Raw genomic sequence first — 16,418 nt, forward strand, 5'->3', positions numbered from 1 at the left:
TCCCGCCCGGAGCCGCCCGGCCCTGCCCGGAGCCGAGCGCGGCCCCGCCGCCTGCCGGGCGCCACCGCCGCTGCCGACAGGGGGCGCCGCAAACGCGGCGCACGGCCGCTCCGGCACGCGGCGAGGGGCGGAGCTCCCCTCTGATTGGCCAGAGCTCCTGTCGCTCTGGCCGCTGCCCCGCCCCGCCGCGGCCCGCGTGTCCCCGTGTGCTCCTACGTCATGGGGCGCGTGACGCCGGGCCGGGGTTGCCGTGTGCGCACGCGCGGGCGAGCCCCGGGCCGCGGCTCCGGGAGGGGCGGGGCGGCCCCGGGGGCGGGGCCCGCGCGCGGGGGCCGGCGGGACGGATCCAAGATGGCGGCGGGGCGGACGGGAGGCGGCCGCGGCCCCGAGCGGCGCCCGCCCCATTCATCGCGGCTGTGACGGGCCCGGGCCCGCCAGAGCGCCGGCAGAGCGCCGGGAGCGAGCCCGGGGCAGCGCTAGCGGGACAGCACTCGGACCCGCCAGGCGCCCGCGACAGGGCGGGTCGGAGCGCGGGCCGGTGCCGCCGGCGCGGGCGGAGCGGACATGGCCACCATGGAGAAGCTGACGAAGGCCTTCGAGTCGCTGCGCTCCTTCCAGCAGCAGCAGGGCCCCGCCGCCCTCCCCGAGGAGCCGCTGCAGAGACCGTGAGTGCCCCGCGCCGGGACCCGCGGCTCCCGACACGCGTGTCCGCGTCCCGCCCGCCCGGCCCGGCCCGGCCCTGCCCTGTCCTGTCCCCTGCAGCCGGCGGCTCCCGCGGCCGGGCCGCGCTGCTGCTGCTGGCGGCTCTCTGCCCCAGGTCAAACGCGGAGTAACTTTTGGGGCAAGTGCGTTTGAAAAGTCACCAGTGCGGGAAATGAGCGGGAGGTACAGCAACGCTGTGCGGGTTTCACAGGCTGGTTCTAGGAAGGAAAACCTTTTTTTCACCTAGTACACTGCTGCAAAAAAGACAAAAGCCCTTTAGCATAACTTGAATGAAGCATACTTTCAGCATTTTCTCTTCTGATAACTGCTGAAGCGCTTTTTGTGAGTCTTTGTTTTTCTGTGCTTGACGCTTTCTGCATGCGTGTCCTTTTTCTGAACTCTCTGCAGCTGATTGTACAGCTTTCCTGAAATGAGGGTTCAAGGCTGAGCAAGAGAAATTTCTTCCACTCTGTTATTCACTTTTCATATCTTTAAGTAAAGTTCATGTTGAAGTTAAGAAATGTTTTGATGTTTGTAAACTGCAAATTTTAATAGAGTTTTAGTCTGAGCTCTGATGCTTTCAGAAGGAGTTGTTGTGGATGTCTGTAACAAAGTTCATTTAGTCTTGTGCTGCGATGTGCTGCATAGGGACCTAAGAGAAGTTGGTTTAAACGTTCCTGATTCTTAAGTGTAAGGGATAAAGGTGTTAGATCCATGAGGTATCCAAGTTTCCATGGGGGGCATTGCTGGGTGCCCCAGGGCAAGGAGCTGTTCAGTACCGCGGTGCTGCCCCTTGTGTTTGCACCCTCTAACACCAGCCCTTGCTGAGCCGGTGTGGGGCAGCAAGGTTTTTAGGGATAAAGACGTGAGTCACAGATACTTTTCCTCCTGCTGTTGAGGAGAAGGGGGAAGCAGAAGGATTGAGGAGCAGGTAACTTGTAACTTGGCAGTTTGTGGTGCTGGCAGAGGAAGTGGAGCAGTGACTCTGGGGCTCTTGGCCACCCGCTCCCACTGCGCTTTCTGATACAGTTGCCAACTAAATTATCGCGGTTGGTGTTGTTTCTCTCTGGAGAGTGTTGTCTCAAACAATCGCAATGTATTTCCACACTTCTGATGCTTAATAGGTGAGAAAACTCATCTTCATGAGCTAGTTGTTCTTAGGTGCCTTTTTGGTCTGCAGGGACTAATTGCTCTGCTGTGTGCATTTCTTTTTGCTAGTACTTTGTGTGACATGGATGAACATCTATTTCCAGTCTTTCCTATGTGCTGTTCAAATTTCTGTCTTGTTACTGGTGAGAGAGGTCATGGTATTGCAGGAGAAAATCCTTAGAATTATTTGTGATGCTTGTGATATTGTGCTTGGTTTGATGGTCTAAATTTAGGCATGTTCTACTGTAAACATTAAAAAATTAGTGTTGGAGTTGTCCTCGCTGACTTTGCTTTGTGTTTAAAAATAGGCTGTTTTAAAAAGCTGATGGGATTGTATGCCCCCAGGAACTGGACAAATTCAGTGACAGCACTGAGCCTCATAAAAGCCAATGAAAAGCTATTGTGGCAGCCTTTGCTAAAGCTTCCCAGACTTTTAGTGAAATAGCAGGTGACATATTGAATGTAATTTACAATACTATCTGCATTTGTTTTTTCTTGTTTGTAGTAGACTGGAAAGGAAATTTGTGTTTGGGGAGAAGTGTTCATCTTTGTTGTAGTTCTGTGTAAATAACACATACACCTCTTGCAGTTCTGTGTAGTAAGTTCCTATCATCCTGCTGAGGACTGTCTCTTGTTATGAAATGTTTGAAGATCAGAGAGATTGGGGTAGAGAACAATTAATTGTTTACCCAGCAGGTATCTATATCTTTCTTCACTTTATTGTAAGACAATGACTCCAGAACTTTTGATAATACTGATATCCTGTCTTTTTTTATTAAAATATTTATTAAATCCAAGCTTTTACCGAGAAGATAAGACCTTTTTCTGTTTCAAGAGATGCTAATCAGCAATAATCATGTGTTATACCTTGCAGTCAGATGTTAGTTACTAGTATGATGTAGAAGTTTAGAGTTTGATTTGTGAATACAAAAATGGATTTCTTACATTTTCTCTTGTCAATTTATTGTAGTAGTCAGTTACTGTAATTGTTTTCAAGTTTTTTACATTTGATTCCAACCATTACCTTTACAGAAAAGGTACTGTAAAAGCCCAGGCAATATGGTTTTTTTCTATACTTTTCAATTTTTCTGTGTTTTTTATGTTTGACTGAAGCTGTAGATTGGTTTGGTCAGTGCTATATGGAGGCCTAGCATTAATGTTTTGTTTTACTGAGGATCACACAAACTGCATGGGTATTACCTATGGCCCTGCTTGTCAGAAGTGGTTCCTTGATGTTTTTTTTACCATGTCTAGGGTATGTAGTACATCAGTTCTGGTTAATTTGACAATCCATCATTGCCTGCATTACTGCACCTTGTTTCTGGGTGTCCCTTGTGTTTGGACTGAGTTTATTTCGTGATCTGATCCACTCATATTTCTGTTTGTTATTAAAATAATAGTTTTTAGTTTCTGTTATTTTTGTCAAGATCAATGTCAAGCCATTTGGTTTAGAACATCTGTACTCTTCACATATTCTTAATTTCAAGATCTAATAGAATGAGCATCAGTGAGCTGCATCTCCATGTAGTCAGCTCATCTGGACTCAGAGGGCAAAATTATCTGGGCTTGCTGGTTTTTGTACATTGTTTGTTGATCTTCCTGGTCTGTAGAAGTACATAGAAGAATAAACTCCTCTAAGCTTTCCTGTTGGTAACTGCTGCTTCTGTATCTCCTGCCTTCTGTTACTCATCAGATGTGTCTGATTGATTCATCAAATGTGTGATGCTGTTATTGCCCCCCTGGGTATGCTCATCAGCAGTTTGCCTGTGGACTTCATAATACTTCTGAATAGATCTTTGTTTTTTTGAACTAAATTTTCTCTCTAGATACTGTTCTGTTACCCTTCTACATCTGTAGGCACAGCAAATATGTGCATGTACATAATATACATTAAGAATTTTCCTTCCATCTTTCACTTCTTTAAATTGTTTTTTGGAAGCTATATTTTCTCTAGCCAAGTCTTTTTAAATTTTGAATTACTTATTTCAGCAAGATATAGATTATGTGTTAGTGGTGCTCTCTGTTTACAGAAATTTGCCCAAGAGATTGATCTCTGCCAGTCTGAGCAGTATTGAACACCACTACCTGCCTTGCTCAGGGCTGTGTTATATGTAGATAATAGAGAACTTTATTTGGGAAATAATCTTTGTCAGCAGTATTTTCAGTATGTCTTGTATCTGGAGCTTATGGGCAAGTTCAGATGTGCCTGTTCTATTTTTGGGTTGAATATGTACTGAAAATGGTACTCATAAGAGTTTGGGACTGTTGGGTAAAATTAGCATGAGAATTGAAATTATTTAATCGTTTTCTGAGGTACCTGCTCACATTGGTGGTGCTGACTTTGCAAAATCAGTTGGACATCTTGGACAGGATTTGATTTTTTGTTAGAGATGATCTGAAATGCTGCCAAAGACTCTAACATTTTTTCAAGATGGAGAGAAAGACATTGTGTATCTTGAACAAATTCAGATTGTCCGCTCATATTCTACCAGTGTCTTAAGTCCAAGAAGACTTCCTCTTGGCTGTTTAGCTTGCCTAAATAAAATGCTGCCAAAGTAAAATACAAAAAAAATACTGTGTTCAGAGCTATTCCTTAAACTTCCACTTCTCTTTACAAAAGTAGAAAGTATTTCTGGGGTGAGATGAGATTTTCTTTGTGAGAAAAATTGAAATCTTTGGAACACAGACTTTTGAACCCCTCATTTCCAGCCTGAGGGAAGAAAAGGGACAGGGATACTGGGATGACTGGGATACTAAGGACTTTTTTCCAAAACCTCTACTATTATTTGAACTGAAGTTCCTAAATAATGCAGTGTAGTTCTTTAAAAATACTTGTTGAACACTGTACTTTGAGTTAGCGGAATTTATTGTGCTTATTGGCTACTTGCTGTTGGCCCTTGATGTTGTATTACTGCTGTTAATGTAACTCAAGGCTGTTCACATTGTTTTCCAACTTCTACTTCAGAAACACAGTTTTGCTGTTTCATGATTTTTGCTATGTTTTACTGAGAGAATTAAATACTAGAAATGATCCGTTTTCACTTGGAAAACAAAAGGGAAGATTCGCTGTGAATGCGAGTGAAGAAACTGGTAATTCTTTATTGTGAAACACTCAGGAGAGATACCTTTGGGTGGGTGGTTTTGCTCCAGTATTGCTACTGGTTAATTATTTAAAAGTAACATCTGCTTTCCTAGAAGTGATTCTGCATCAGTAAAGTTAGGAGTAGGAGAGACTGCAGACTTAAATACAATTTCACAGCCAGAGCTGGGACTCTGTCTCGCTCTCTTTTTTCAGTTCCTTCACTGGGGGTGGAACAGGGAAGAGCTGCTATTCCAAGAGCTTGTATCATGTTGAAGTGAATGTTAAACTCATTTTGCAAAGGAGAAGCTTTTCATATTTGCTCTCTATTGTTTGTAAATAAACATTCTTTGTTTCTGTGCATTTTGTTCTCTTTATTGTACACTCAGCTTGGCCTTTCCTGGGCTATACCAAGTGTTACTATGGGGATGTTATTCTCAATGGGCAGACTGTGCCTTGGGCTTTGCTGTTTTTGTGATTACCTGCGGAGGAAATGTAGTGTATGATGGCATTGCTTTGTCATCCTTTGCAGTTCAAATGCAAATTGTCCATTTAATACAGCTTGAAGTTTCAAGACATTGGCAGACAAAAAAATTCTAAGGTGATGCTGTGTAGGAGGAGGGTCTTTTAAAAAGAGCTATTTTTTGTTCTTGTGGCTTATTTTCTCAAACCTTTTTCTTTCTATCACTTTCTTTTATTTTTGCTTTGTTCTAGGACTGCCTCATTTTTTCTGTCCCTTCCCTTTACTCTTCTTCATTCTTCAGTTTGTATTCCTAAGCATTTTCTCAGTGGAAGTTATGGAATTAATGTGATATTCCCTGTTAAATGGTTAATTCTTCATTATTTTTCTAAATTTATATTTCTCCTTTGCTTGTGTGCCCATGTGCTCTAGCAGCAGCTGCAGATGAAGTCCTGGGTCTGCAGGTAGTAGTGTACAGCTGTTTATGGAGTGACCAGAAAATGCAAATGCATCTTTTTCTTGAGTAATGATTAGACACTTACTTCAGCACGTGTTTTAATGGTCGCTTTTGAGCTCTTGTCTCACACTCGTTATCATTGTTTTCTTCCTTTAGAAAGAAAGAACTTTCCGCTACCAAGAAAGATCGAGTGAATCATTGTCTAACAATATGTGAAAACATAGTTGCTCAGTCACTAAGGTAAGGCAATGTCTTCAATTTATTGATTATTTATTAATGTCTTTAATTCATTGGGATGAATAACAACTTCTGAGTGTTAGTTGTTGGGAGGATTCCTTATAATTGCTGAGCTTGTATTTGAAACTGAAATTGTATGGTTTTTTTTTTTTTTACCAACTCAAAATCTAAGAAGGATTTTTGTTCACCTGTTGGTGGAGTGGGTACTTTTCTTCTACTGCAGACAGAGAAAACTTAGGCACAGAGGTCAAATACCTTACCAGGTTATGTAGGAAAGAGTTGGGAAGTGATCTCCCAACTCCTAATTAAGTGCTTTAGTGCACTGAATGTCTTCTCCTCTTGCATATGTGTGTATAGTATATATGTAGATGGATTATAAAACCCTTTCAAAAACATCATTGATGTTCATTTTCATGGTGCACATTGTAATTTTCTAATGGTTATTTATTTAGGAATTCCCCAGAATTTCAGAAACTGCTGGGCATTGCTATGGAACTCTTTCTCCTCTGCAGTGAGGATGCAGAATCTGATGTCCGGATGGTTGCAGATGAATGCCTTAATAAAGTTATTAAAGTAAGAGTTTTTGCTATCACATTTTTTGTCTTCTTGATACAGTGTCCTGTCTGAATTCCCACTGATGTTCTTTTAGTTGCCTTTCTTACTGTTGATAGTATCTCATAATGTAAGAGGCTAAGTAAGCTTCTGTACTAAATTCTCTATGTGCTCTTTCTCTCTTAGGAGGGTGTTTTATGCCCAGATCAACAAATTTAACTTGTCTTATGTAATTCATTGTTCTGATCTATTCCTGTCTTCAATTGTTCATTAACTTTGTTCTCTGCAAGTTAGCCAAAACAGGAATGTGGGCTTTTCTGAAATCATTTTGTGTGGGAGGAATACTCTTATTATTGTTCTGTAAACATAAAGACACTTAGCATAAGGAAAGGTAAAAATATGATTTAAAAACTGATTGAAAGTTAGTGTGGTTTGCTGAGACTTGGAGGAGGAGATTTCAGGCAGTAATTAGAATAAATATGGTATTCTGGAGATTGTTTGTTCCCCTGCTGTGATCCAGAATGAAGAGCTTGTTGGAGAACAGCAGATGGGCATTCACAGGAGGTCACGCAAGGTGTAAATCTTGATTCAAAATATCTTAAAATTAACCTTATGAGTAATTTGTAGAAGCTGCTGCTTCCAGAAGAGGCTTGTGTTCACTTCCCTTTTTTGTGTTCATTTTTTTTCTGAAATAGTTGAACTTTAAGACACTGTTATGTACCTGCATAAATAATCTAGTTGATGCAAAGTTTAAGTGCTTTAGAAATATGCAAATAATAATTTTCTTTCACATGAAGAGGTGTGTAGAACCAAAAAAACTAAACATTCATATCTGAATGAAGTTTTGGAGATTGAGCTTGTGGCTAAAAGTTGTATGGAGAAATCTTAGAGATTGTGTAGTGTGTTCCATAATGGTAAGGAATGAGGAAGTGCGAGTTCCTTGCTTTTTTGTTTTGCCCAATAGCACTTTGCTCTTTTCACTTTGATTTGAATATTTTTGTGTTGGAAGGAGAGCACTCTATGAGATGCATACATTATTATTTAACTCAACTTTCTTTAAAAGCTGCTCTGAAACAGTCCTAAAGAATATAAGCTTATTTCCTACTTTCCACAAAACACTCATGTAGGCTTCGTATAAAATTTACCTCATAAATTCTCTAATCTGTTTAATATTGCTGCTCTCTGGCATGTTTCAGGGTAACTTGAAAAACCTACATTTTTTTCCAAATGTTTGTAGGGTAGTTTGTTTTGTTTTCATAATTAAAGTAGTTTTAAATGATGGCATCTTCTGTCAGTCATTAAGCTTGCCAGTTGGTCTCAGCTCTGAGGTGGTAACAGTTGTGATATTCCACACACATGGATGTATCAGACTGTTATGGAAGCTGGGTGTACTTTGTATTTTGTTTCTGTGCTTTATGTTGTGCGGAAGCAATTTAGCAACTCGGGCAGACTCTTGTGGATAAATGCAGAAACAAGAAGATGTCCAATTTTATTTTTGCTTGTGCAAATTCCAGTGATGCTTGTGGTACATAGAGCAGAAGTGTTGGGCCCCTAAGCTTGCATTTTAGTTAAAGTTCAGCCTTTTTTTAGTATCTCAGGCATTTATAGTGGCTAATTCTTTTGCTAGTTGGATGCTTTGTAGCTTCTCTTGAAATAAAAACTATAGATGTAAGCATTATTTGTGTAACTGTGTGTCTGTCTGGAGTTGATGCTCATTACTGTAACTAGAAAATGAAGTCTGTGCAGACAAGGCTGAGCATCTAACTTCAGATAAACACTCTGTAAGTCATCTTCAAAGTATCACTACATTTACCTGTCAGAACCTCAAAGATGGCATAAATGGCTCAAAATTTAAATAACTGTGTGATATCTTTAAAAGAAAAAATACCAGGTTGGGACTTTGGAGGTTTCTGTGGATAAGGTCAAGCTGTCCTGTCTCTAAAGCTGATGCATGATGTTGTAGTATTCTCTGTGCTAATGATACTGGTGGTACTGTTCACACAGATTGCAGTACAATTGGCTTCAGTAATTGGAATTTATTATTGTAGCAGTTTAGAGCTGACTATGCTTTTTTTCCAATGATGACATTATAGATTTTAGCCTACTAAAAATATAGCTATACACTAAAAAAAGAGTTCCTGTAGCTGGGTGTGTTTTAAAGACAAAGCCTCAAAGCCAAATAATAGCTGGTACCTTTTGGTATTGCTTGATATCCTCATATATATGTAGGTGCAATGAACTTCTCATAAAAACTAAGTTTTGTGAAGTAAATCCTATGTGCTTGTGTCCTGGCACCTGCAGTCTGTAGTTGGGGTGTTTATGTTAATATAAAGATACAACCCAGGTAAGGTTTTTCTGGGGAAGGCAATGCAATTGTATTGTAACAGGTGTAGTTGGGGTTTTGGAGCATACAATTTTAGGCTGGGGGAATCATGCTCTGGAGGAACCACAGGCACTATACTGACCTTGCTGAAGCAGTTGTGGCTTCTTGCTCAGTGCGTGCCATCAGATTTTGTAGTCATGATGAGTAATCCTGTGAAGAAGTGAGTTTAATGGTTGGCCAGAAAGGCAGTTTGAAAATTAGAAATGGAGAAATTACTGGGCAAGTAATAAAAAATTAAATACTCCACAATATAGCACTGTGTGAATTCACAATGTTGGCACTTCCAGATTCTATGAGGGTCTCATCTCATAGGAGGAGGAGCTGATGGAAATAGTCATAAATTGTAATACACACTAGGGAAAATGGAGAAGGAAGGGTAACCATATATATACAAATTGTTCTGTATGAAGAGATCATATTTTCATATCTTGTTATTCTCTAATACTTTGAAGGTAGAGAATGAGCAAGTTGGGGTGAACAGAAAATTACTACTTCTCTGTGCTTACTTTCATTTCACGTACACTGGGTTTTAGCCAGGCTGCAGGTTTGAACTCTGTTGCTGTATGCTTGATTGGATCCTGGGACGTGACGCTTCTGGTATGCAGCACTCCTTGTGGAGTGTGTACTAGCTGGATGCAGAAAATAGGCTGATTCATGAAACAAAGGATTTTCAGGGGCTGTTAAAAGTAATGGTACAAATACAGCTTCAGTTTGAGAAATAGTAGGAGCCTACTTGACAGTGGGGGAGTATAGCAGAGAATACTTTTTTGCTGTTGTGAATGCTATTCTTGTGTTTTAATGGTCTATTCACGAGTACCCGTTCTGGTGATTGCCAGAAAGCACCAGAGGTCAACTCTGCTTGTAGGCTGATCCCATATGGCCTTTTGCAGGTAGAGTCAGTAAAACAGTCAGTATTTACTGCAAATAACTGTTAGAGTTTGTGGAGTTTGTCCACATTTGTTTGAAGGATAAAGGTCTCTCTTCTCAGTATTTATCACTTCCTTAGTTATCCATCAAATACAGGGACCATTAGATAGTTCTGTGCCTGTTTGAAGCTGTTTTACTGCAAGTGTAACATTTTTCCTGTAAAGCACCTCCCCTCTGATACAGTATGTTCTCAATGAATTTTATTTTAGGCTTTGATGGATTCCAATCTTCCCAGGTTACAGTTAGAACTCTATAAAGAGATTAAAAAGGTGAGTGATTTTTCTTTCATGTTACTTCTTCTGAAATGTGGTATTTAGTATGTGTTCTAGTATATTGGAATGTAGCATTAGTGTAAATTAGTAGTTTGTCTTTTAAGATCAAGGTCAAATCTTCATTTTTAGAAGGATTTGTGACTGTTTTAAACTAATATTCTACTGAATTCCTCACTTCTGTCTCCCATTGTTTTGATTTAACTACTCCTTAAAGTTTATCTGGCAGAAAATGTGTGAGCAGTTGGTTTGAATGGCAGTCTTAGTTAACCCTTGTGATTCCCCACCCAAAGGAATAATTCATGATGTTTGCTCCACTGACTAAGCTGGAAAGAATAACTCAAACCACATGGATGATGAAAAGTAGATGGAGGACAGTGGCATTCTTAATTGACACAACCTCATGGAGAATTAAATCTTGAAGTAACCTGATACAACTACTTTATAAATGTATGATGTGTACTTACAACTTCTTACAGAAGAATAGGGAAAAATACTGAAGCATCTCTCTAGCCATCAAAGGTACAATACAATTATGTCCACAGGAAGAAATTTAGTAATAGCCCTTTTGAAGTTTGTAACTGCAGAAGAGAAATGCTATTTTTAGGACAGTATCACTGAAATTGTGTCTCTTGCATCTATAAACATGCGGTCAGGCTTGTATAGAGAGAAAATAGAGGTGTTACTTGTCAGACAGTAATGATGCTGGGTTTTTCCATTTTTGGGGGGAATAACAGAGCTCTAGAAGATAAGTCACCAAACCAATGTGCGTAGCTTTTCCTCTGTTACATGTAGGGCCATGTATGGATATCTTACTGTACTGCTGTACCTTAATGTCATGCAATATTTTTGAGGGTATGGAAGTGAACATTTCCTAATTAACAGAAAACAACCAACATAGTAATTGCTCTGAAGTTTCTGCACATTTATAACCAGGTGTAGGAGGAAACATTTTGTCATTCAGTTGGCATATACTTCTTGAAAGGTGCTCTTGGATTCATGACAAGTGAGAGAGAGGTAGCATGAGCAACAGGAGACTGAATTTTGTTTGTGCATCAGGATCACTTCAGAAGCCATGCCAGAATCTGTTGTTTGGCTGTGAACCTGAGAAATGCATGTTTTGTAAATCAGATGCAAGTATTTTTTACTTGTCATGCTAACAAGGCTACAAGCCTTTGATATACCAGCTGAAGAAAGTAATAAGGAAATGACAGTTTTTAAACATCTCAGCGTTGTCTTCAGGGGACTCAATTTGAGAAGCATTTTGGTTGGGTTTGAACTACATTAGGTAGACACCCTCCTAGGCATCTATTGACTTCCACAGTTTTCTGTATTTCCAACATTAGGGAATTGTACTACATCCCTAGACACTAATGTAAGGGCATTCTTGTTCAAGTCAGGTGCACAATGGAAGGTGTCAGTCCAGGCAAATAGAAACTAAACTTCAGCTGTCAATCCTACAGATCAGTGTGTTGATATTTCCTTTGGTTCACTCAGAACATGAATATTGTTTATTTGCATATCTTCACTGCTGTCAATTTCATGCTTTATTTATATCTCTGCAAGTGTTCCAGTGATTTGCAGACTCTCATATCATCAGTGTTTCTTTCTTGGCTGATGCCTTTCTCTGTGGTATTTTAAGCAGATTTCAGCAGAGCAGAGATCTCAGACACCTCCTTTTCTTTTGTGGTGTTCCTTGTTATTAGTTTTAGATTACTCAGAAATGCCATCTATAAAAATAAAGGTAGTCATTGAACTGACTTGGCTTCTTTTTGGCTAAAGGAAACTTACGTTTTCCAGACATCTTGTAGTTTTATCTGTTTAAGTAAAATATACACTATTGTATGTTAAAGGCAGTTTTTTGTAGGGAATGGTTTTGCATGATGAAATATGATAGTTATATACTCTGTCTAGAATGGTGCTTCAAGAAGTCTGCGTGCTGCACTCTGGAGATTTGCTGAGCTTGCTCATCTAGTTCGGCCTCAAAAGTGCAGGTAAACACAGTCTAATAATGAACTTTACAAAGAACTTTTAAAGAGATACAGATGTTAAAAGAATGTTGCTGTTTGGAAGTTCTAAGTATGTAATTAGGAGGTTGGAGGAATTGCTATCACATTATTCTCTCTGAATTTATTGAATCTGTGTGTTTTTTAAATGGAGTTTTAGTTCTATGCTATACATTACTGTAGGGGGGAAAAACTTGTAAAGATAATGACTTGGATTTTTAAAGTGTGTTCTTCTCTTGCATTCTGAAGATTCTTCCTTTTTTTCCCTATGTTCTGTGTAGCTAACAGGTACATTAGTTTTGTATGATTTAGTAATACCACAGAACTAGAGTATGAAAGTACTTTGAAGGGTACAGTTGTTCTGATCTCAAATCAGTTTTCCTCCTGTGCCGTACTTAGGCCGTATTTGGTGAACCTTTTGCCCTGCCTAACACGGATAAGTAAGAGACCTGAAGAATCGGTACAAGAGACGCTGGCTGCAGCAATACCCAAAATCATGGCAGCCTTCGGCAATTTTGCAAATGACAATGAGATTAAGGTACCCTTCTTTATCCTATTAGTGCTCCCTGTTATATCCCAAAGCATGGTGAGTTACCAGCATTACCAGTCAGATGGTACAGAAAGCAGTGTTACAGCTGCATGTCTGAAATAATGCAGTAGTTGGCTTTGCTTGATGTGCACGAAATAATGCTTTGAATAAATGAAAAATACATTTACTGGCTTCTTAGTTTATTTCTGATAAAAAGTTAAGTAAGGTGTCTCTGTTTTTAGGTTTTGTTGAAGGCTTTCATAGCTAATCTTAAATCCAGTTCCCCCACTATCCGTCGAACAGCAGCAGGATCAGCAGTAAGCATCTGTCAACATTCACGAAGAACACAGTATTTTTATGCCTGGTTATTGAATGTGCTTTTAGGTAAGATTCAGGGCAAAAAAAAAATTGCTTTATGTATAAGTAACATTACGTGTTTTTCCATGTAAGAATATGTATCACTTTGCATATCTGAAAGGTTTTCAGGTAAAGGAAGGATACTTTGGCTACCAGTTACACTGCTGATAATTTATCTAGCTGGTGTTAAGTTAGAGAAAGATCCTTCTAAAGGTGTTTGTCTCTCTCTCTATGCTGCAGTGCTAGTAAGTAATATTGGAAAGAAGTAACTGAGGCTTAGGAAGCAAGTAGGTTGCTGGAAAAAGAGGTCTAAGGATTCTGGGTCAGCTTGCGCAGCATCAGGAGTCTGAAGACTTGCATGGTCCATCAGCTGGTTGCTAGGGCAGCAGGTCTGAGGTGGAGGGTACCCTGCTGTGCTCTAGGCCATGATCACATACCCTGTGACCTTTCTTAGAAGGACCACCACATAGAATGTTATAACTTAAAGCAGAAATTTTTAGGAGTTTTTTATTTAAAGTGCACAATTTTGTATCAGGTATTACTTCCTTATTTCTTCTGGTGGGAAGTTTGAATGGTCTGCAGGCTGTTTTGCAAGTCACGGCGAGAGGGGTCTCTGGCTTTCAGTGGAAGCTTGCCTCGGATTTGTCATTGACAAGGGGTTCTTTACTGTGTAGACTGTCTTGCAAAAGGAGAGATAAGGGAGACCAACAGGTACATTAGGTGTAATTATGTTAGCCTTGCTGCTTTCAAGAAGTGTGAAAAATTCAAATGCTACATTGTGACTTTGCTCCCTCTAAAGTGATGTGTGATAATGTCCTTGGCAATGATGTAGAAACATTAAACACAAATGGGAATGCCAAGAATTGATTCTGATTTTTTTTTACCTCCTCACTGGGTAGAAGGTTGTGTTTTCTTCCATAACTTATACTAATTTTTAATATGCTTTGGGGTTGATTGTGATTAGCAGGTAGATCTATGGAAAAAAGTTCCCAAAACAGGGCAAAGTGCAAATACCTTTCATTAGGATAGTAGTGCATCTGTGAGCAAGGGAATTACACTTGCATGTAAGCTGTCAAGTGGAGAGAGGAGGCAGGTGAGAGGAGCAAGAGAGTCTTGATCATTTGATGAAATCATCAGCTATTAAAAACATAAAATTTTGTGGTTTTATGGAGCAAAATGAGGAAACAGGGAAGGTGAGGCAGGGTCCTCTGATCATTCTCCCATGCTGCTTAATTGATTATCAGTAGTATAAAATACATATTTTCAAATGTTTCTACATTTGGAAAGCACTCTTAAATTGCTGCTGGGTTTTAGTTGCTCTGTTTTGTTGGTTTTTTTTTTTTTTTTAATTTAAATAAGCTATTTTATGGACTACATGAAATAACATTGTTTGTGTTGAAACTAACCACTGTCAGTAAATTATCTGGCCACTTTGTTTCTCCCTCAGGCTTGTTGGTTCCTGTAGAAGATGATCGTCCTACTCTTTTAATTCTGGGTGTTTTACTTACGCTAAGGTATCTCATACCTTTATTGCAACAACAAGTAAAAGATACCAGCCTGAAAGGCAGTTTTGGTGTAACAAGGAAAGAAACAGAGATTTCACCTTCACCAGAACAACTTATACAGGTAAAATATGAATAATAAGCCTTACCTGAAGAGTACTAATTGGGAGGGAAATAAATAAATAGTGATCCAGCATTATTCTGATAGTGAACACTCTGAATTCTCAAATTCCTGTTTATCTTGATAAATGATAGTTGATCCAGGGAGTGGAATTATTAAGTATTGACCAGACTTATACCAAAAAGGCAGTTAAGTGGCTACAATTGGTTGACATTTTCCCCTTGGAAGGTTGTGGTGAAGATTATACATACCGAGCATCAGTTAATCTTAATTCATTGCTGAAATTTGATGTTGTATAGGGTAAGACACATAATATGTTCTGTCTTCATAGAGATTTACTCCTGTACTCTGCTGGCTTTCAGGTTTATGAACTGACTCTGCACTATACCCAGCATCAGGACCATAATGTTGTGACTGGAGCTTTAGAATTGCTCCAGCAGCTCTTTAGAACACCCCCCCCTGAACTGCTCCATGCCCTGACTGCCTGCGGGGGCATTGCTCAGGTCAGTGTATCCAAAGATGAACCTGCCAGCAGGAGCCGCAGTGGCAGCATAGTGGAACTTATAGGTAAGCTCTGCTTTTGGTAGTTGGAGTAAAAGGAAATGAGCATACATCATCAGCTCTAGTTCTCAGTGTTAGCAAAAGCATGAAGGTTAAATGAAATGTATGAAGCTATGCATGGCATTCTTTTTCTCCCCAGGCTCAGTAGAAGTTCTTTCCCTCCTTTTTTTAAGTGGATATACATTCATTGATTAATGGCAAGCTTTAGAGGTTTTTTTTTTTTACTGTTTGTGTTGATGATTTTTTTTTGTTACACAAAGCAAGTTAAATATGCTGACTTTTTTTTTTATCTCACAAAATGAACGTTCTTACCAGTCATCTGACAACTGTGATTCATAAAAGCAGATCTAATCAGAGTTTGTATTAACTGAGAGCTCCTTGCTGAATACCAAAACCAGCCTGAAATTAAAGCATGACTTAAGCTAATCCTTAACTATTAAAATCAGCTATCAGCTTTCTTGTCTGTGGCATGCATGTTCTTGAAATTCTCTTTAACTTCTGCATACCCGTTTCAAAAGAATCAGTCTCTGATTGGATTTTGTAAGGAGTCTGTATTGAAATAATGGGTCAGCTAATATTGCTGCTTCTGGAATATAAATTATTAGCTGGAAGCAATCATAACAGGGAAGTTTAGAACACGTTTTTGAAAGCAAACTACACACAAGTGGCACAGAATAGTAAAAGAAATTTGGTGTTGAATGATCAAAAAACCGGGACTTCAAAAACAACAAGTTTGCTATTTCTTCCTGGCTTTGGTTTGTTTTTCTTTTGTTTTTGTGGGTTTTTGGTTTTATTTTGTTTGCTTGGTCTTTTTTTTTTTTTTTCCCCACTTGTGGCTATTAGAATTCCTTCATGATTTCATTAGCTCTGTCTTTGCCCTGATGTGTTACTTTCTGTGATTTGCAGCTGGAGGGGGGTCTTCATGCAGCCCTGTTCTTGCAAGAAAGCATAAAGGTGATTATTTTTGAAAACAAATCTTTAATTGCATTCCTTCCCGATTTTTTTGGGGTTGTTTTTTTCCCCCTCCCCACTTCATTGTCTTGCTGAACTTGGGTCTTCATTCACAATTGCCTGTGTTATCAGCTAAGCTTAATCATTATAAATAGTGAAAAAATTCTGATGCAATT

The 16,418-nt window shown here is 39.7% G+C and overlaps 1 protein-coding gene across 4 annotated transcripts in view; it reads left to right on the forward strand.

The window, feature by feature from the left end:
• Positions 1-290: 290 nt before the first annotated feature.
• The window catches only part of HTT (huntingtin), a 79,272-nt gene continuing 63,144 nt past the window's right edge, over positions 291-16,418 (forward strand). For 3 of the 4 annotated variants that reach the window (XM_030270625.4, XM_072927959.1, XM_030270628.4), the window contains exons 1-10: positions 291-665; positions 6,004-6,087; positions 6,537-6,657; positions 10,156-10,215; positions 12,130-12,209; positions 12,621-12,759; positions 12,993-13,134; positions 14,555-14,733; positions 15,093-15,297; positions 16,198-16,245. In XM_030270625.4, the coding sequence (XP_030126485.4) occupies positions 565-665; positions 6,004-6,087; positions 6,537-6,657; positions 10,156-10,215; positions 12,130-12,209; positions 12,621-12,759; positions 12,993-13,134; positions 14,555-14,733; positions 15,093-15,297; positions 16,198-16,245 (1,159 nt within the window). In that variant the 5' untranslated portion in view covers positions 291-564. The remainder of the gene's footprint in view (positions 666-6,003; positions 6,088-6,536; positions 6,658-10,155; positions 10,216-12,129; positions 12,210-12,620; positions 12,760-12,992; positions 13,135-14,554; positions 14,734-15,092; positions 15,298-16,197; positions 16,246-16,418) is intronic. The other variant, XM_030270626.4, reaches the window with a different exon arrangement.

This window comes from Taeniopygia guttata, chromosome 4, assembly GCF_048771995.1.
Source record: "Taeniopygia guttata chromosome 4, bTaeGut7.mat, whole genome shotgun sequence".
Lineage (NCBI taxonomy): Eukaryota > Metazoa > Chordata > Aves > Passeriformes > Estrildidae > Taeniopygia > Taeniopygia guttata.